At 45.9% G+C, this 20,921-nt stretch overlaps 1 protein-coding gene across 1 annotated transcript in view; it reads left to right on the top strand.

The window, feature by feature from the left end:
• The window catches only part of LOC115468191 (protein sel-1 homolog 3-like), a 159,108-nt gene that overhangs the window by 116,474 nt on the left and 21,713 nt on the right, over positions 1-20,921 (top strand). The window contains exons 19-22 of the mRNA XM_030199729.1: positions 1,301-1,363; positions 9,993-10,166; positions 14,262-14,389; positions 15,238-15,321. Of these exons, the coding sequence (XP_030055589.1) occupies positions 1,301-1,363; positions 9,993-10,166; positions 14,262-14,389; positions 15,238-15,321 (449 nt within the window). The remainder of the gene's footprint in view (positions 1-1,300; positions 1,364-9,992; positions 10,167-14,261; positions 14,390-15,237; positions 15,322-20,921) is intronic.

Genomic DNA, 20,921 nt, shown 5'->3' with positions numbered 1-20,921 from the left:
CCAGACACAGCCACCCAATGTCCAGGCAGACTGTCATGACACTGTCGGGTGGTGCTGGGGCAGTCCAGGGGGCGTGTCTGGGCAGAGCTGGGAGTTACCTGGTTAGCGATAATGCTCATTCCTCTAACCCGGGAACTATCTGGATAAAGGTAGGGACAGTAAAACATTATTCTAGCTATATCCAGGTAAGTGGCCTGAACATTACTAGTACCCAATCAGTCTCAGCAGTCACCTTATACACAGATATTTAGTGTCATTATCTGGGAATGACCTAGCGCTGACCATCAGGGTATAAAAAGCCTGCGGTGATTGGTGTTTAAAAAAAAAAAAAAACACTGACCATGGTGGACTGAATAAGTATCCAGCAGTGTTTTCAACATCAGGCAACTTCCTCCTCCCCCACCACCATCTATTTTCTCTTACTATCAGACTTTGCTATGAATTTGAGAAGCACAAAAATATAGAACGTGATGGCACATATGGACCGTATGGTCTATCCAGTCTTCCCATCCTACAATTACTAAGTCCTACAATTTATTTATTATTTATTATTACATTTGTACCCCGCACTTTTCCACTCAGAGCAGGTTCAATGCAGCTTACATAGTAACAGGGATTACAGAGTATTGAGCAAGAAAAAATAAGTTAAGTCTATCAGAATAAAAAGAAGTGAGTAGGTAGAGATGGGCAAGATTGAAGGGAGTAGGAGAGGTATGAGCAAGGGTAGGTGAGCATTGGAGGAGTGGTAGAGGAGGCGGAAGGGGGTGGGACATGGGATAAGCATAGGGAAATTCGGTGGGAGAAATGGTCTAGGTCATTATCGTTGTTTCCTGGATCTATGATGGGTAGATGGGTTCATAGGATTAGTCTTTGTCATTTGGGTAGGCTTGCTTGAATAGATGGGTTTTTAGTGAACAGATGGGTTTTAGATAGTCACAAATTGATCGGATAGGTCTGGGGAGGGCATTCCAGAGTTGGCTGCCTAAGAAGGAGAAGTTGGATCCATAATAGGTTTTGTACTTGAGTCCTTTGCAATTGGGGTAATGTAGGTTGAGGTAAGTTCATGAAGTTACAGACATGTTTCTGGTGGGAAGGTCAATCAGATTGAGCATATAGTCTGGAGATTCACCGTGGATAATCTTGTGGATTAATGTGTGGACCTTGAAGTTGATTCGTTCTCTGATAGGGAGCCAGTGAAGTTTTTCACGAAGAGGTGTTGCACTTTCAACCTTACAGGTCCTCTGTACTTGTCCCACGTTTCCTTGAATTCTTGAAACATCATTTGTGCTTTTTCTTAAAGGGCCAAGGAGTGCAGCAGGACATCCCCAAGGCACTGGAGCTCCTTAAGAAGGCTGCAGACCAGGTGAGACTGGAGCTAAGCTTAATATAGCTTAATCTGGACTCAATTATCTGACAGCATAGACGGCTCTGGGACAAGAGGTCAATGGTGGACTACCTTGGAGATCTGTGCTAGAAGCAGTATTGCTTAACGTATTCATTAATGATCAGGAAAAGGGAACATAAGAACATGAGAGTTGTGCCAAACTGGGTCCAATCGATGGTCCAGGAGGCCCGGCATCCTGTCTCTGATGGTGACCAATCAGGATTTCAAGCAGTAGCTCCATTCCTCATTGTTCATAGTTACAGATATGCCATGGCTTGTACATGGCTAATAATGGGTGATGGACTTTTCCTTCAGGAACACGTCTAAACCTTTTTTTAAAACTGAGTTATGCTAACTGCCTTGACCACATTCTGTAGCGATGAATTCCACCAGCTTGATTGTTTATTGAGGTTAAGAAATAGTTCCTCCAGTTTCTTTCACACCTGCTACCTATTAGTCTCATGAAATGTTCCCTATTCCTGTTTGAAAGGATTCCCTAGTTATCTGATCTACTCCACTCATGACTTTATAGACTTATATCATGTCTCCTCTTAGAGTGGAGGAGTAGCCTAATGGTTAGAGCAGTAGACTTTGATTCTGGTAACCTGGGTTCAATTCCCACTGCAGCTCCCTGTGACCTTGGGCAAGACACTTAACCCTCCATTGCCCCAGGTACCAAAACTTAGATTGTGAGCCCTCTAGGGACAGAGAAAGTACCTGTATATAATGTGTACAGCATTGCATATGTCTGGTAGTGCTACAGAAATGATTAGTAGTGGTAATAGTAGTCTCTTCTCCAAGGTGAGGAGCTCTAAACTCTTTAGTCCGTCTTCGAAAGGGGAACCATTGCATCTCCCTTGTCACTTTGGTCACTCCTTTCTTTGTACGTTTTCTAGTTCCTTCACACTTTTATTAAGATGTGACGAGAACTGTACACAATACTGAGGATGCAGTTGCACCATGGAGCGATACAGGGCTATTATTTATTATATTTTCCATTTTATTCTACACGTCTTTCCTAATAATTCCTGCTGCACACTGAACTTAAGACGTCAATGTATTGCCACAATCACAACTTAGAGGGCCAATATTCAGACCACGGGAGTTAGCCCAGCTAACTCCCGCAGTCCGCGGTGATGCTGGATACTTAATGCTGGGCCATTTCTGGTGACCGGCATTGAATATTCGGTTTATTTTTAGCCAGTTTCAACATAACTGGCTAAGTAGATATTAAGACTTAGCCAGTTATCTTGACACCAGCCTAAGATATTCCATGTTTTCAAGCGGCCGTATTTGGGTGGAATTAGAAAAGGTGCAGAGAAGGGCGACAAAAATGATAAAGGGGATGGGACAACTTCCCTATGAGGAAAGGCTAAAGCAGCTGGGGCTCTTCAGCTTGGAGAAAAGATGGCTGAGGGGAGATAAGAGGTCTATAAAATAATGAGTGGAGCTGAATGGGTAGTCTTGAATTGATTGTTTACTCTTTCCAAAAATACTAGGACTAGGGGGTATGCGATGAAGCTACAAAGTAGTAAATTTAAAACGAATTGGAGAAAATTTTTCTTCACTCAACATGTAATTAAACTCTGGAATTTGTTGCCAGAGAATGTGGTAAAGGCAGTTAGCTTAGCGGGGTTTAAAAAAAGGTCTGGACGACTTCCTAAAGGAAAAGCCCATTAGCCATTATTAAAATGGACTTGGGGAAAATCCACTGCTTATTTCTAGGATAAGCAGCATAAAATGTATTACACTGTTTTGGGATGTTGCCAGGTACTTGTGACCTGGATTTGCCACTGTTGGAAACAGGATGCTGGGCTCGATGGACCTTTGGTCTGTCCTAGTATGGCAATACTTATGTACTTATGCATTTGTCCATGTTAAATTTCATCTGACATTTTAGTCTCCAGTTCTCCAGTCTAGTGAGAACCTTTTACGCTTCCTAACAGTCTGCTAATGTTTTCGTTACTCTGAATGTTTCTGTGTCATCTGCAAATTTGTCGATTCAACATATTTGTATTTTCAGAAGATGTTTGATAAAGTGCAAACCTGAGAGATTCCTGAGGAAATTAAAATGTCATGGGATGGGAGGCAATGTCCTAATATTTGAAAGAGAAATAATTAAAAGATATAAAACAGAGAGGAGGGCTAAATGACCCTTCACTGGCTCCCTATCCGTTTTCGCATCCTGTTCAAACTTCTTCTACTAACCTATAAATGTACTCACTCTGCTGCTCCCCAGTATCTCTCCACACTCGTCCTTCCCTACACCCCTTCCTGTGCACTCCGCTCCATGGATAAATCCTTCTTATCTGTTCCCTTCTCCACTACTGCCAACTCTAGACTTCGCGCCTTCTGACTCGCTGCACCCTACGCCTGGAATAAACTTCCTGAGCCCCTACGTCTTGCCCCATCCTTGGCCACCTTTAAATCTAGACTGAAAGCCCACCTCTTTAACATTGCTTTTGACTCGTAACCACTTGTAACCACTCGCCTCCACCTACCCTCCTCTCTTCCTTCCCGTTCACATTAATTGATTTGATTTGCTTACTTTATTTATTTTTTGTCTATTAGATTGTAAGCTCTTTGAGCAGGGACTGTCTTTCTTCTATGTTTGTGCAGCGCTGCGTACGCCTTGTAGCGCTATAGAAATACTAAATAGTAGTAGTAGTAGTCTTTCAACCAAGGAGAATGAATAGGGGAATGCCATAGGGGTCTACACCGGGACAAGTGCATTTTAACTGATTTATTAATGATCCAGAAATGAGATGATTAAATTTGCAGATGACATAACACTATTTAAAGGAGTTAAATCAAGAGTAGGTTATGATGAATTGCAGAAGGATTTTGTCAAACTGGGGAGCTGGATATGGAAATGACAGATGAAATTTAATGTGGCCAGTGCAAAGCGATGCATATCGGGAAAAATATCCCAAATAATAGCTACATGATACTGGGTTCCAGATTAGGAGTCACCAGCCACGAGAAGGATTTATGCATCATACTGAACACGACGTTGAAATCCTCAGTTCAGTATATGAAAAAGCAAAGAGAATGTTAGGACTTAGGAAAGGAACAGAGAATATTATAATGCCTGTATATCCCTGCATGTGGATTCAGTAATTTTGGCCAGGGCCACCGAGAGACTGGGCCGGGCCCGGGGCAAGGCCACCCCTGGGGCCCAGCCCCCACTGCCGCCCCCCTGAGGTTGTCGCCGCCGCCCCCTCCACCTGCTTCCTCCGTCCACCACCTGGCCAGGCCCCCTGAATTCAAATCACAGCGCCTCACCTCGACCTTGCTCCGTGTGAAAGAAGCGCAGCAGCGGCAGTCTGCAGATCGCCTCCCTTCGGGCCTTCCCTCCCTGTGTCCCGCCCTCGCGCAAGTTACATCAGACAAGGGTGGGACACAGGGAGGGAAGGCCTGAAGGGAGGTGATCTGCAGACTGCCGCTGCTGCGCTTCTTTCACACGGAGCAAGGTGGTGAGGCTCTGTGATTTGAATGGAGAGGGCCCGGCCTGGTGGCGGACGATTGACGGAGTCGAGGGCGGGCGGGTGGGACTGCGGTGCCGAGCCCCCCTTGGAGGCCCGGGCCCGGGGAATTTTGTTCTCCCTGCCCCCTCTCTCAGCGGCCCTGAATTTGGGTGCTGAAAAAAAATGCACAGAGTGCTATTCTATAAAGGGCACTCAAGTTGCTGATGACAGAATAGTGAGTAGCACCGAGATCTGTATGAGGATTTAGACCAACTGAAACCTGGTGTAAATGCTCGTCAGTACGTTAGGTGCTGATCCCCCTGAATTATTTAATACTGCACGCATGCCCCTCCCTCTTTTTAGTTGTGCGCTGAAAGATTTACCTTCGCATTTTTATAGAAAAGCGCTCGGCAAGATGCACGCACAAATCCAAATTGTTGCCAATAATTGATTTCTAGTAGCCAAATTATTGGTGCTAATTGGCTCATTACTCAATTAAAGTTTCATACGCCCAAATGTGCACCATACATAGAATCTGGGGGATTGCGCATTGTGCGCAGTTCTGGTTGCTGCATCTCAAAAACATAGAGGAGGCAAGTCGGGGGCGGCCCGACCATTAGGCCAACTGAGGTGGGAGCCTCAGGCGGCAGCACACTTTAGGTGTGGCGTTTTACCTGGTCACGGTGACTTTCCAAACCCGGCAGTGGCAGCGATTCCCATATACTGCCCTACCACTGCCGGCAGCTGCCTCTTCCCTTTCCTGCGGCTGCCTGAAGTGACTTCCTGTTTTGCTCAGGCAGCCATAGGAAAGGGAAGAGGCAGCTGCCGGCAGTGGTAGGGCAGTATATGGGAATCGCTGCCACTGCCGGGTTTGGAAAGTCACCGTGACCAGGTAAAACGCCCGGGGGGTGGGGGGGTGGCATCTCAGCCTGGGGGTCGGGGGGTGCGGCTTGCAAGCTCCGCCTCACAAGTCTATAAATTGGTCTGGATAACAAGATCTTAGTTCCAAGATTGCATTGTACAGAGTGGTGGCCCTACCATTAGGCCAACTGAGTCGTGAGCCTGAGGCGACACTCTCCAGGAGCGGCACTCTCCCCTTCCCTCCTCAACCCTCTTCCCCACGTTTACCTTTATTTTTTCATTTTCAAAATGTGGCAGCAGCAGCAGCAGCGATTCCCATAGGCTGCCCTGCTGCCAGCACCGGCCTCTTCTCCATACTGCGGCTCACCTCTTGACGTAACTTGATGCCTCGTGGCGTAGCTATGTGGGGCCTGGGGGGCCTGGGCCCCCGTAGATTTGGCCCTGAACCCCCCTGCCGATGACCCTCTTGACTCCCCCTCCTGCCGCCAACCCGCCATCGCCGTCACCTGCCTTTGCTGGGGGGGACCCCAACTCCCGCCAGCAAAGGTAGGTGATGGCGGGTTGGCGGCGGGAGGGGGGTCGAGAGGGTCGTCAGCGGGGGGGGGGGCAAAGTTGGTGGTGGCGTCGTCGGCAATGGCGGGGGGTGGGTGTCGGCAAAGGGAGGGGGGTTTGGCGGCGCGGGGGGGCTAAAATGTGCCCCCTCCCCTCGGGCTCTGGACCCCCCTCCCGCCGAAGTCTGGCTACGTCCCTGGGCGAGACGCATGCAGTGGAGTGAAGAGGCCGGTCATTTTCCAAAAGGTGTCAGAGTGGCAGGGCAGTCCATGAGAATTGCTGCCACCTTTTGGAAAAGAAAAATATAAGGTAAACTTGAGAAAAGGGGTTGAAGAGGGAAGGGGGGAGATGCCAGACCGGGCGCGGGCAAGGGCAGCATCTCATCTCTGCCTCGGGCAGCAGATTGCCTTGGGCCACCCCTGATTGTAGAGTACCAGAATCACACTAGTATGCACATCTTTAGGTGCACCCTCTTACACCATATCACTGGTGGGCATCCATTGGCATGCCGAGCTGTGCCAAGTGAGATGTGTAATTTCTAGTATTGCATTGCATACCAATCCCCTCTGGCGACCAGCATTGAAGATCTGGTTTCAGTTTTGGCTGTGGCAACTCAACCACCTAAGAGAATATTCTCAGTGCTTAAAGATAAGCTTCTTACATATCAGGCCTATCTTAACTGCTCAACTTAGCTGCTTTAGCGCTGAATATTTGTGCTTAGGCAGCTAAGTCACGTGACATAACCAGTTAGCGGTTAGCTGCTAACCTCTGGATTTATATAGCGTGACTAAAGTTGCATGAGCAAATCCAGTCATATTCTGTATTTGCGCACGCAACTTAATTAGTTAACAAGCCAATCAATGCTGTTAATTGTCAGCTAACAAGCAATTATTGACACTAATTGGCATTAATTAGAATTTACACCAGGGGCGTATCCAGACCTCGTGGTGGGAGGGGGCCAGAGCCCAAGGTGGGGGGGCATATTTTAGTCTTCCGCCTTGCCTCCTGCCGCTTTGCCCCCCACCTCCTCACTGCTCCCCCTCACCTCGCCGCTTCCCCTCACCGCCTCGTCGCTCCCCCCCAAAAAGCAAATACCTTTGCTGGCGGAGGTCCCTAACCCCCATTAGCTGAAGCCTTCATCAGCGCCGGTCTCCGGCACTGCCGCATTCACTGCCCTGCTCTTTCTTCTTGCTGACGTCCTGTTAGCTCAGTTTCACTTAAAGGAATGTGCAGGATGTCAGGAGGAAGAAAGAGCACAGGGCAGGAAATGCGGCACGCTGGAGACCGGTGCTGTAGAAGGCTTCGGCTGATGGGGGTTGGGGACCCCCGCCAGCAAAACCAGGGGGTCCACCTAGCTACGCCCCTGATTTACACACATTATTGTCTAAGTGTATTCTGTAACGTGATGCACCTAAATTCGAAGTCACACATTTGAAAATTGGGCATGGCCATGGATGTGTCATGGCCGTTTCTAAAACCCATGTGCATTGTTATAGAATACACCCAATCTGCGCATAATTTAGATGTCGGCATTTACACCAAGTTTTACTTGGCGTAACTGGCCATGACTCAATTTAGTCGTGCGGATGGACTCTGGTTGTATTCTAAAAAAACTGGGCTCAACTTTAGGCATATTCTATAAAATTTAGACATACTTTACAGAATACGCCTAGGCATATTTTTTATTTTATTTATTTATTTGTTGCATTTGTATCCCACATTTTCCCACCTATTTGCAGGCTCAATGTGGCTTACATTATTCCGTAATGGCGATTGCCACTTCCGGCATGAGGAAATACAAATTGGTAATGCATTAAATGTTCATAAGAGAACAAGCAGATTAGCAGTCAGGTATAAAGAGTTCATTATCAGGATACGAGATAGAGTGGTGTAGCGTTAAAGTTCATTCGTAACAGTTGATGAGGCAACCAGGTATAGAGAGTTTGGTTATGTCCAGTTCTGGTATAAGTTTCGTTGTCTGGTATTTAGGATGGATCGTTGTGGTATGCCTTGTTGAACTGGTTGGGTTTTAGTGATTTTCGGAAGTTTGTTAAGTCATGTATTTTTTTTTGTGGCATATGGTAGCGCATTCCATAGTTGCGTACATATGTAGGAGAAGCTGGATGCATTTTAGTCCTTTGCAGCTGGGGTATTGGAGATTCAGGAATGTGCGTGATGAACTTTTTGTATTCCTGAGTGGTAAGTCTATGAGGTCTGACATGTAGACCGGGGCCTCGCCGTGAATGATTTTATGAACTAGAGTACAGACCTTAAACGCATACGTTCCCTGAGTGGAAGCCAGTGCAATATTGTTTTTCCGCGCAGAATTTTCAGGCGCCAAATATAGAATCTAGCTCTAAGCGCTAATATTCAGCAGCGATAACTGGCTATCTCGCTCTGAATATTGGCACTTACCCAACTACCAGGAGCCGTTCCTGGCTGGTGAAATAGTGGAGACTATCAGGCCCTATGCACATAAGTAGGAGACACGTCCATGCTCCGCCCACATCTGCCCCTCCCTATGGCACTTAGGTGCTTCCCTTATCGAATAGTGTCCTAGTGCACATCGGCACCTATCAATTTATGGCGCCTTTGACATGCATAAATGATGCCTATCTCTAGGCACCAGTTCATACAATTGCCCCAATAGCGAAATTAGAAGAGGCACGAAGCTGTGCATGCTGGTAATAACCCAAACTGAAGTCATGTGACTCCCATTCATCAACAGGTTTTCTGATTGGATCAGAGTGTAAGTTAAGCGGGTGGAGCAGGTAGGGGATGTATTTCCAGAATATATAGAGCCCTATTAATGTACCAAAAACCAATTACATACTATTTATCCAGGTGGGAGTCTGCGATGGGTGCTTCCTTTGAATATGAGCAGTGGGAAGTTATGTTCAAATCTTTGCTTAAAGTTTCGATATCTAGTAGTTTGACGGAAAATGGACATAAGATCTTATATCATTGGTACTATACCCCCAAGAGGCTGTCCAAAATGTTTCCCGCAAGCTCAGCCTTGTGCTGGCGAAGGTGCGGAATGGAGGGAGATATGGTTCATATATGGTGGACTTGTCCGCATGCCCAAGAGTTTTGGACTCTAGTGCTGAAATTTGTGTCTAATCTATCGGGAGTCCAATATCCTTTGCAGATGGAATATTGCCTTCTGCATGCCAAGCCTCGAGGAGTGAGGTCTCCCATGCATCAGCTGATTGCTTCGGTGTTTGTTGCTAGCAAGCTGCTGCTTGCGAGTGCTTGGAAACAACCAACTATACCAGGTCTTCGGCAGGTTCTGCAGAAAATGGACTATATTCATCTAATGTTGAAGTTAACGGCTCTACGCACTGGACACCTAGTTCCGTACCATCGTATATGGGACCCTTACGTACAATGGTCTTCTGGTCCCGGTCTTAGTAAGTTGATACAGTAACAGAGACACTTCTTTCTCTACGAACAAAGGGGGTGGGGGTGGGGTAGGGAGGGGGTGATATAGTAATTATTGTATTGTTGTGCAATAATAATTGTTGTATTGTTGTGCAATTTACAACAGCGTTGGAAAAGTTATCTAATCGGATATTTTGTCATATTGGTTTTTCTTATGTTGTAAAAAATCCCAAAATAAAAATATTTTTAAAAAAGAGTGTAAGTTAACCCTTTCTGAAAGCAGTTCTCTGTATCTGGACAATTCTAAACCTTTTTTTAACCATCCTTATTTCTTTCTCTCTTGACAGAACTTTGCTCCTGCGATTAATTCTTTGGGCTGGTATTACGAGAAGTATGAGAAGGATTACCAGCAGGCGGTGGAGTACTGGGAGAAAGCTGATGCACTGGGACACTCAGAGGCCCCCTTTAATCTGGGAGTTCTGCATTCCCACGGACTGATCCCAGGGAAAGAGAAGGATGATGTGAGTCTGAATGTCAATGGCCATCCTCCCGCCTCTTCCTGTTTTGTACTCGTTGCTCCTTTGTCAGTCGTCTCTTGGAGGAGGTGCAGGTTGGGTGCTGGAACATGGAACAAGGAGTCAGGAACATTTCTAGAACTCAAATTCAGATCAAAGCTCTCCCAATAAGTCTCTGTGTGACCTTCAACAAGTCACTTTATCTCCTTGTGACTCAGTTCTAATCTTGCTAATTAAATGATCTTCTGTGAGTGACTCTGGGTACATCACTGTCTTCTTGAATCTCAGTTCTAATCCTGGGTCTGTCACTTCCTCTGTGTGTGTGACCTTGGGTACACCAAGCTCTCTCTCTGTTCTTCAGTTCTAATCCTTTGCTCCCTCATCAAGTCTCTATGTGTGACCTTGGGCATGTCAGTCTTTCCTTGCACCTCAGGACTTTCTACCTTAGTGGGTTTTATCTTCTCTCCACACAGTACTGGAGCAGGGATGTGCACCTTGGAGGTGGCTGCATGTGCATCTACAGGTATTCAGATTGTTTAACACTCTGGGATCCTGCATGGTTAGGATACGGTTGGTTGATCAGTGTTTCTTACATATAAAGTTGATGGTTAATCTTTGGGAAAAGATAGAATGAAGTGCGAACCAACAGAAAAAATTGATATTTAAGTCTGGAATAATCCTTCCTGTATGAACTGAAGTGGAAGTGAAACTGGAATAACCTATGTAGAATGGGACACTGACTCAGAAGTAGAAGGAATTACATGCCAACAGCAATCGATCAATATTAACTCTGAACTCCTTTCCATAGACCTTTCTTCAGCCTTTGACCTGGTTGACCACTCTTATCCTGTCATCTTCATGATCTAGGATTGTGCCACTGTTTTTCAACTGGTTTACTTCCTACTTGCATCATTTCTCTTTCCAGGTCGCCTTGGGTCCTTCTCTCTCTACCTCTCATTTCAACTCCTGAGGGATTCCACAGGGCTCCTTACACAATCCAAGCCTCTTTAAAATTTTGCCCCTTCCTCTCAGTGGCGTAGCCACAGGTGGGCCTAGGTGGTCCAGGGCCCACCTACTTAGGGTTCAGGCCCACCCAACAGTAGCACACATTTAGTGGTAGCTGGTGGGGATCTCAAGCTCTGCCACCTGAAGAATTCCCCCTGTTGGTAACAAAAACGCTACTGTCCATGATACTGGCACCTGCACATACTCAGTTTTCAGTGATTGCCTGCTGCAGACTGCCAAGATGGAAAGAAGTGTTTTCCCACCAGCTGAGATATCTTTTTGGTGGTGGTGGTGGTGGGGGGGGGGGGGGGGGGGGGGGGGGGGGAGAGGGGGGAGGAGAACACTTGGTGCCCACCCACTTCTTGCCTAGGCCCACCCAGAATCTGTTGTGTGGCTACGCCCCTGCTTCCTCATCCTCTTTTGATTCAGTTCCCTGGATGTAGTCCCTAACTTTATGCTGATAACATCCAGCTTCTCTTCGCTACAAACTTCTCTTCCACTGATGTTTCTCCCCTTCACTGGTAACTGGCTGTGGGACAACATCTGTATATGTGACTTATGTCCTCACATTGTCACTGTTTTCCCACTTCTGACTAAAAAGCGTCCCTTGGCTTTGTAAGATCTTGCCTGCTGTCTTGGTATATTGGATTCCTCTCTCTCAAACCCTCTATTGACTGTGATTTGCTCCTCCTGTAGATAAGGAACACAGTACCCAACCGTTGGGGCCTTCCAGTACAGATTATATAGAGTGGATCGAGATTCTAAACTTGGGAGTTTACTATGGGCCTGTGGACAACAGAAGGTTACCATGAACAGACCCCATTTTGATTATGAACAAATCTAGAAGACACCAACCAACTCCAAGCAGTTCTATACAGAAATAGAACAGAGCTGGATGGAAAAAGGGAAGTCCAGGGCCCCTTTGTAGCAAGTGGGGTGTTGGGCGGGGGGGAGGACAAAGAGAGGCCTTCTTTTGGCAAACCCCTATTGGACATGAAACTTGTGGTTTTAGCTTTTTGAGACTGATTGCAGGGGTTTGCAAAAATATCTGGCTACCAGTAGTTCCTCATGTGCAAGTGGGGGGTAGAAGGGCAGAAAGACTGAATGACATAACCCTGCAAACATGTCCACCCACCCAGAATCCTTCCTTCTGTGTTTACATCAGTCAAGAAGGAGCCTGAGATCTGATCATAGAGATGGACCACAGAAGTCAGCTCAGCAGAAAGAACAGATCAGATAACACCAGCAAGTAGGAGCAGAAAGGAAATCAGAGAAGACAAGAAGCTTCAATAACAAAGAAAGACAAGAAGTAAAATATGGCCATGGGGAAGAGAAAAAAAAGGTCATTCTTGGATACGACAAATTCATGACGAGACCCATTTTTGGGTTTTGTTAGCAATATTAGTCTTTTGAAATGTAGGATATATATCTCTCGTCTCTCTTTATCACTCTATCTCTCTCTGTCCCTTGTGCATATGACAGCACCATCCCTGGCTATCTCAAGGCAATGGACGGTTAAGTGACTTCCCAAGGCCACAAGAAGCTGCTGCGGGATTTGTTCTTAGACCCTCTAGTTCCCAGCTTGTTGCTCTAACCATTAGACTAATCTTCCCACCCTTTATCACCCTGTCTATTGTAATTATTTATAATCTGTAGTAATTAGGTTAAATTTATGATGCTAGAAGTGAATCACAGTGAAGTATTTTGTGTAAATGTTGTGGAAGGACAGTGGGAATTACCGAGCGGATGAGTTGGGTGATCCAATGCGCAAATTCCTTTATTTTGAAGTAGTACAAAAGTCTCAGATGGCTGATAAAGTACAGATATCAGGTGGCGAACATTGTCTAGACTCGACACGGGCCGTGTTTCGGCAATACAGCCTTCATCAGGAGTCCGTATAAAACAACCAATTTTTATGAGTATCTAATTGTTGGAGTTCCTGCTTTTGTTTTATACAACAAGAACATTGCATTTCTCGCATGGACTCCTGATGAAGGCTGTATTGCTGAAACACGGCTCTTGTCGCGTCCAGACAATGCTGTTCACTACCTGATATCTGCATTTTATCAACCATCTGAGACTTGTGTACTGCTTCATAATAAAGGAATTTGTACATTGGATCACCCGGTTCGTCCGCTTGGTCATTCCCACTGACTTTGTTTCCTGTCTTGTGATTTATGGGATTTTCTTTGGTTTTCTCCCCTTTTTTGTTGTGGAAGGACAGTGTCCACAGCTGCATCCCTTTTCCCAGAGTCCTCTGCATCACATTAGATCTGTAAAGTCTTTTCTTGTTTTTCAACCACCTCCGAATTCTCATTCTATCTTTGGTCATCTCCCGTCTTGACTATTGCAATGCGCTCCATGATAGCTCTATGATAGCCTCCCCCTACAGTTAAACTCCTACTTGTACCCTCTTGTATCATATCATAGGACTTGGTCCCAGTCTCAGCAGGTATTCAAGATTCCGGCCTGCACTCCAGAACCTCTGCCTATCTCTCCTGACACCTTGTGTTCCCTTTTTCTTTGTTTACCCCAGATCTCTTTAGTCGCCTTACCAACCCCTTTACTACCTTCACTTGGATGTGTCTTGCAATGCCACTTTCTTGTACCCTGGTTCCTCATTCTGGAATTCTCTTCCCCTCCCTATCCACCGGGAAGCTTCCCTTAACAAATTTAGAAAAGCGATCAAAACCTGGCTGGTTCAGCTGGTATTGGTTGAGGGTTTAGATGCCATGAGGTGATGGAGCCTTCTTCTCTCCTTCTTCTAGTTCTCTCTCACTTTTCTCCCTGTTCTTTTCTGTAACCCTTTCTTTTACTTCCCCGTTTAAAGTGTAAACCATCCCGCTCTGTGTGCCCAAAGGGCAGCGCAACAAGTGTTCATGAAAAAAGATATCAAAATCATATGTCTTGCCCAATTTCACAGTGAAGGGCGATGACAGAAGCAGGATTTGAACTCAAGTCATCTGGTTCCCATCTCATTCATTGGATCAGTTGTCTCTTTCTTTGATATATGTGTGACTTGGAGTGACTCTTGGATGTGTGTCCTGTATGTCTGATGTGGAAGAGAAAAGGGTCTCACAGACTGTTCTTTCCCAGTTCACAGCTTACCAATATTACTGGAAATCTGCCAGACGAGGTCACGTTGATGGAGCTGTCAATCTAGCTGCTTACTGGATCCAGGGGATCCCTGGTTCGGTGCCCAGGCTGCCGCTCAACGCTGTGGAGTATGTATGCCCAGCTGATTCTCTAGATAGCAGCAGGAAAAGCCAATCATTCAGGGAGCCCAGAAAAATTCAAAATACCGTATTGCTTCTGTTGGATGCTGGAATCTTTGTATAAAGGAGATCTAGTGTGCCAGACTGAAGTAAGGGCAAAAGCACTTGTTATTCCTAGTAATACTAGCAGTGGTTGTGAATTATGAATGTCACGATTCACCAGTAAAACTGGATTTTACCGTGCTGTGACCAGGACTGATTTTTTTTTGATGAGGCACAAGGTTAACATGGGTGGGCAGCATGCAGTGTGAATATTAATACCGCCTCTAGTTCTCCTCTGATTGGACTGTACCACTGTCATTGACTTGGTAGGCACCATTTCAAAGGGGAGGGGGCATGACTTACCCAGAATCACCAGTGGCTATGCCCTGGTTGTGTCCTGGTATGAGTGGGAGCAGGGGCTGCAATCAACTTTCTTGTTATAGTAATGGAAATAATTCAGACAGACAATTTTAAGAGAAAAAATGCAAGAGGAAAGAGCAAGAGAGGGCATGTATATTGCATGACCTTGCTGCTGCACCTTTGCTGAATCCCAGACCCCTCTTCATGCTTTCCTAATCACGCAACCTTAAGTGAGGCCGTTAACTGTCTTCTGCTTAACCTCTCCCTGTGACCCTCTGCTTCTTACGCCTGCCTTAAATCCTAGATAATAGCTGCCTTGTCCCATCCCAGGCTTGGCTTTATGCTTTCCATAATAAAGATTTGCAGGAAGGAGGTAACAGAAAGAGTGAACCTCAGTTCCTTAGCTGTATGAAGTCCCCCTGTAACAGGCCTTTGCTTCTGCTCTTCATTCCCAGGTGGACCAAATGGGCCTCGGAAAAGAATGGGTACCTGGGTGCTGTCCTTCGGAAGTCTCTGGATGGCTACATACAGCGGGCATGGTCGGTAACATGTTACTATGAGCGTAGACAAAATCTGTGGGGACGCTGCTGTCTGATTAGTTGATAGGCTCCTACAGGATTAAATTATAAGACAGTTGTGAGAATTTGTCAGGTAGCATCACAGAACAGGGCATTATTCTTCTTTACTGTGTCTCTACAGTAACCAGTAGGGAAGCAACGTTAGTGGAGCTTTGAAGATTTCAGTTGCTCTGTTCTCTTGTTGAGGTTTTGGCAGACTCCGCTCAATACACGAGTCAAGAGCTCAAAGTGTATTTCAATACCATGAAAAAAAAACAGCTTGTTTTGCACTCTGGACATTGAAGAAGGTTCACCTAGTCAACTGCACATCTTGAGTGACACTTTGAGAGGCTCTTGACTCTGATCTCAACCCCAGGCTTTTGCACTGACAACAACAGGGGTTTCCGTAGGCTGCATTTTCCCAGGGAGGTCCAGCAGGAAACAGGGATATTATACAGACGTTTTTGAGATCCTACTGGCTCCGCCTTGTGGTCTCAAAAGTGTGTGTACTACAACACCTTTTCTGAACTTTGCGGCCTAGAGGCTGACATCAGTGGCGTAGCTGGGGGGGACACCAGGGGAGTGGCTGCTCCCCCAAACAGACTTCCGACAGCTCCGGCGCCTATATTTTTACGCGATCTGTTGCATTTAAAACATGCGCTGGCGCTGTCGGAAGTCCGCTGTCCGCTCCCCTGGCGCCTTCGACCTGGCTACGCTTCTGGCTGGCATGAAATAGCAAAGAAACCAGGAATAACCCATGACATGTCCTGTCTGGATGTGGTTGACGCTGCATTTCTCACATCCCCTTCCCTCTAGCTGAATAGGTAAGGGGAGCACAAAGAAATGTTTCTATGTATATACTTAGCTGTCTCCTAATTATTCGTTACATTTGTACCCCACATTTTCCCACCTATTTGCAGGCTCAGTGCGGGTTACATAGCGCCGTGGGGCGAAAGCCTCCTCCGGTGAAGAAACAACTATAGAGTGATGTTATTTTAAATGAAATAGATATGTACAGACATGTTAGGGAAACATAGAGAGGGAAGTTATATAAAGTTCATTAAGTTCATAACAAATTTGGGTTTCTTTGAGTTACTGGATTCAGGTAATTAAGTTGGGTCCTTAGGATATGCCTTTTCGAACAGTTTGTTTTGGTCATCTGTATATTGACCTATTCAAAATCTTCCAAAGACCCCAGAGCTGCCAGGTTACCAAGTTCTAGGAAGGAGACTTTTTTAAGTAGTCCTGGACTGAGCGTGTATTCCAAAGCCATGAGCATTTGCAGCTGCTGAGTCTTGTATTGAAATCAGTGCTGCAGGTACCATGATGCATCAGAACGAGGTTGTCAGAAATCCAGGACTGGCTTAAAATATCCCTCCTGGAACTGGGTATCCTGGCAATTCTAGGGGCTCAAGGGGCCCCTCCATGCATTAGTAATATTCCCCCCCCCCACCCCCGCAGAACAGAATGGGCCAAGCGGGACTCACAAGAACCTAAAAACACAGACAGTGCAAGAGGTGAGGAAGTGGTAAAAGCAGTTATAGCTGGGTTTAAAAAAGTTTGGATAATAAACCATTTTTAAGGTAGAGTAAGGAGTGTAGCAGGCTGCCAAAATACTCTTTTCCTATATATTGCAACTACACGAATAAGTACATAAGTATATAAGTAATGCCACACTGGGAAAAGACCAAGGGTCCATCGAGCCCAGCATCCTGTCCACGACACTGGCCAATCCAGGCCAAGGGCACCTGGCAAGCGTCCCAAACGTACAACCCACTGCTTTCAAAGTGTAACTCAACAAATACAGGAATGCTTCTCATACATCTGCACATAACTATGGAATGAATTACCGACCACCTTGAGGACAACACATGACCTGATGACCTTCCGGAAATTACTGAAGACTTATTTGTTCAAAAAAAACGTACAAAAAAGATCCCCCATAAAAACCTGCACCTAAACTTCACCAGATTAATGAAACTTTTCAAATTCGTTTATTCTAATTTACACCCTAATTATTGAACATTATATCTTGTCCTGTTATCATTATGTTATGTTTTATCTATTTACCCACTTCTCATTATGCATAATTCTCTTATGCACCTTAACTGCAATAAGGCTGAAATTGTCATTCCGTTAATATGGTTGCCATGATTTTCTCATGCACCTTGTTATCTATATTCTGATTTCCTTATCCCATCAATGTGATTGTTGTAGTTTTATATTGTAAATAAAAAACAACAAAGCAGTGGAATCAAATGCATTTATTGGAACAATACCCATCACAATACTATTATCATACCTCAGAGTGTCAATGGCTTTTCTTTCTTCTTTTGTTAGATTGAAAAATGGATTCTTCTTATTTTTCTCCAAAAGATCTAGATCTTTAAGTACCATTCTCTCAAAGGCTTGTATCATCGGATTTATTTGGACCGGGGGGACCCATACACTATTTCGTCTGACTATTGATTGTTCCATAACACAGCTTTCATTTTTAGAAAAGAAGTCCATAATGCGTAACTTCCTAGTTAGTTTAAAAAGATCAACTCTAGTATTCAGGGCATTATAGCATGGTGTTGGTACAAAGATAGACCCCTATCTAAAACTGCCTGTTCATATTGACTCAAATTCCTTTTAGATAAATTAATAACATTACTAGTCTCCCATTTAGACGACCCTATCATATGCATATCATTATTCACTGTAACTATTGGTTTGTTTTTCATTTCCAATAGTCTTCTATGGGCCTCATGTGTGAATACATCTGGGGCCTGTTGTTGAACTGTCTGCTCGTTACTTGTCTGGTCATAGAGTTCCCCCTTCCTCTCCTTCCTCCCCTCCCTCTTCCTCTCCCAATATAATAAGGTAGCTGAGCCCCCTGGTCTTTCCTTACTGTAGGTATATCTGTAATTGAGCCTTTCTTCCAAATCTTTCCCAACTGAAAAACCTGCTCAGATAGGTTTGTTCTCGGGGGTGTAGTTAATAGAGGTGCTGATGGATCGAAAACCTCCTCATTGTCGCTCCTTATCCTTTTAGATCTTCGTTCGGCAGTGGGGCTCTTATGTTCAACAACATCCCTCATTCTATCAGGAATAAAATTTTTACTTCTATTGTCATAATATCTCTGTCTATAATTACTCTGATGCCCGGTCCAAATAAATCCGATGATACAAGCCTTTGAGAGAATGGTACTTAAAGATCTAGATCTTTTGGAGAAAAATAAGAAGAATCCATTTTTCAATCTAACAAAAGAAGAAAGAAAAGCCATTGACACTCTGAGGTATGATAATAGTATTGTGATGGGTATTGTTCCAATAAATGCATTTGATTCCACTGCTTTGTTGCTTTTTATCTACTGTTTTGTAAGCAGTTGTGTGCCTTTTTGTTTTTTTGTTTTATATTGTAAGCCACACTGAGCCTGCAAATAGGTGGGAAAATGTGGGATATAAAAGCAGCAAATAAATAAATAAATAAACAGTGGCAAAATATTTGCTGCGTAAACCTTATCTAGCATGAGAAGAGTGTCAGCACGAAGCTTTGTGGATTTACCTGCTTATAATCGAAAGAGAAAAACGCCCAAGAGCCGACCTAAATCGGGAGATGGACGTTAATCTCACAAAAACGAGTAAATCCATATAATCGAAAGCAATGTTTCAGTGCGTCCGTGTCGCTCGTACGTGGACGTAAAAACGCCCAAATAAGAGGCGTGTCGGGGGCGTGTTAGGGGCGGTGATACGACGTGGACGGGTACAACGTATAACGAATAGCGAAATGGCTCTGGTTGAGCGGGAAGATGGGCGTAATATGATGGACCCGAAATAAAAGCGACCAGAGCAAGGGGGAAAGCGTCTTTAGACTCATTAGCGATTGTGTGTAGTTGGAGAGTGGCGATATTGTTGGTGGAAGAGCTGAAGTGGTGGTTGCAGAGAGAAAGCCGAGCGTGTTCAGTACCTGTGACGGTCGTCTGTGTGCCCTGCCTCTTTTTGTGTCTTACCCTTTCACCGTTCCTTACTCCTACTCCTTTGCTCTATCGCCCCTTCCCCTCCCCCTCCCCCTCCCCATTCACTCTTCCCACGTGTATACTGTATTCCCTGACCTCCGTTTGTCTCTGTGTGCCTGTACTGTTTGGCGAGTGAGTGGCCAGAGGGGCGTGGTGGCTGGAAGTGACAGATCTGTGTGTGTTGCTTTTTGACTACTAGTCCTAATACTTGCACTGGTGGTGGGGATATGGATGCACTTAATGCACTTGTGGCATTCATGCTACACGAAGAGGCCACCCACCGCAGGAGGTATTCACGGCCCCGAGTGTTTAGGCCCCGCACCACCTTCCTACAACTCACTGACCAGCAGTGTCTAACAAGGTTCAGGTTTGATAGGGCCACCATTCGTCAGCTGTGTGAGCAGCTGAAACCCCTCCTTCAGCCCCAGACACGTAGGAATAACCCCATCCCTGCCCACCTCAAAATCACTTCCGCTCTCTCTGTCCTGGCCACTGGCAGTTTTCAATCCGTATTAGCTGCTAACACAGGCCTCACCCAGGCTTCTATTTCACACTGTCTCACCCAGTTCCTGGATGCCTTCATAACTCACACCTCACACTACATCACTTTCCCCACCACCCCCCAGGCTCTGCACAACAACATGGCCGCCTTCTATGCTGTTGCTAGATTCCCCTCGGTCATCGGTGTGATAGACTGCACACACATAGCCCTCAGACCCCCCCGGGCACACGAAGCCACCTACAGAAATAGGAAGGCATTTCATTCTATGAACATGCAAGTTGTATGTGATGCCCAGGGGGAGATATTAGACGTGTGTGCCAGGTACCCCGGCTCCAGCCACGATGCCTACATCCTACAGCACTCGGGCATCTTCCGCAGGTTCGAGCAAGGGGAGTTCACTGGTGGATGGCTACTAGGTAAGTGCAACATGCATGTACCACCCATACTAGACCTCCTCCACTGGGCAACCCTCCGCCCTGGCTTCCTCCACCACAACCCACTATCCAAATCCCCCCCGCCCCCCCTGTACCTGCTCCAAGCGATACACACTCATCTATCTCATTCTGCTTTTCTGCAAAGGTGACCGAGGCTACCCGCAGAGGACATGGCTTATGACCCCCCTGATCCACCCACAACCAGGGCCAGAAGAAACCTACAACAGGAAACATCGCAGCACCCGGGGGATCATTGAGCGCACCTTTGGTTTATTGAAAAACCGCTTCCGCTGTCTGGACCGGTCTGGAGGAGAGCTGCTCTACAGTCCAGAAAAGGTGGCCAAGATCTTTGTGGCGTGCTGTATGTTACACAATTTGGCCCAGCGCAGAGGACAGCCTCTCCCAGAGGAGCCACAGCCACCACCAGAAGAGGCCCCAGATGAGCTGGAAGAGGAGCCCCCTCCACCCCCAGCCCACAGAGCAGAGCTCAATGCCTACCAGCTTGGTGTAAGAGCAAGACAAAGACTCATTGAAACAAGTTTTAGGTGAATGTAAGTGAGCATTTATTATTTACATACAGTGCATATGTGTTTGGTCAACCCCACCACCACCACCACCACCCCCCTCCCTCCCACACCCACCCCCC

This window comes from Microcaecilia unicolor, chromosome 4, assembly GCF_901765095.1.
Source record: "Microcaecilia unicolor chromosome 4, aMicUni1.1, whole genome shotgun sequence".
In the NCBI taxonomy this organism is placed as follows: Eukaryota; Metazoa; Chordata; class Amphibia; order Gymnophiona; family Siphonopidae; genus Microcaecilia; species Microcaecilia unicolor.
Note: the sequence above shows the minus strand (reverse complement) of the source record. Positions and strands in the feature narration are given on the sequence as shown.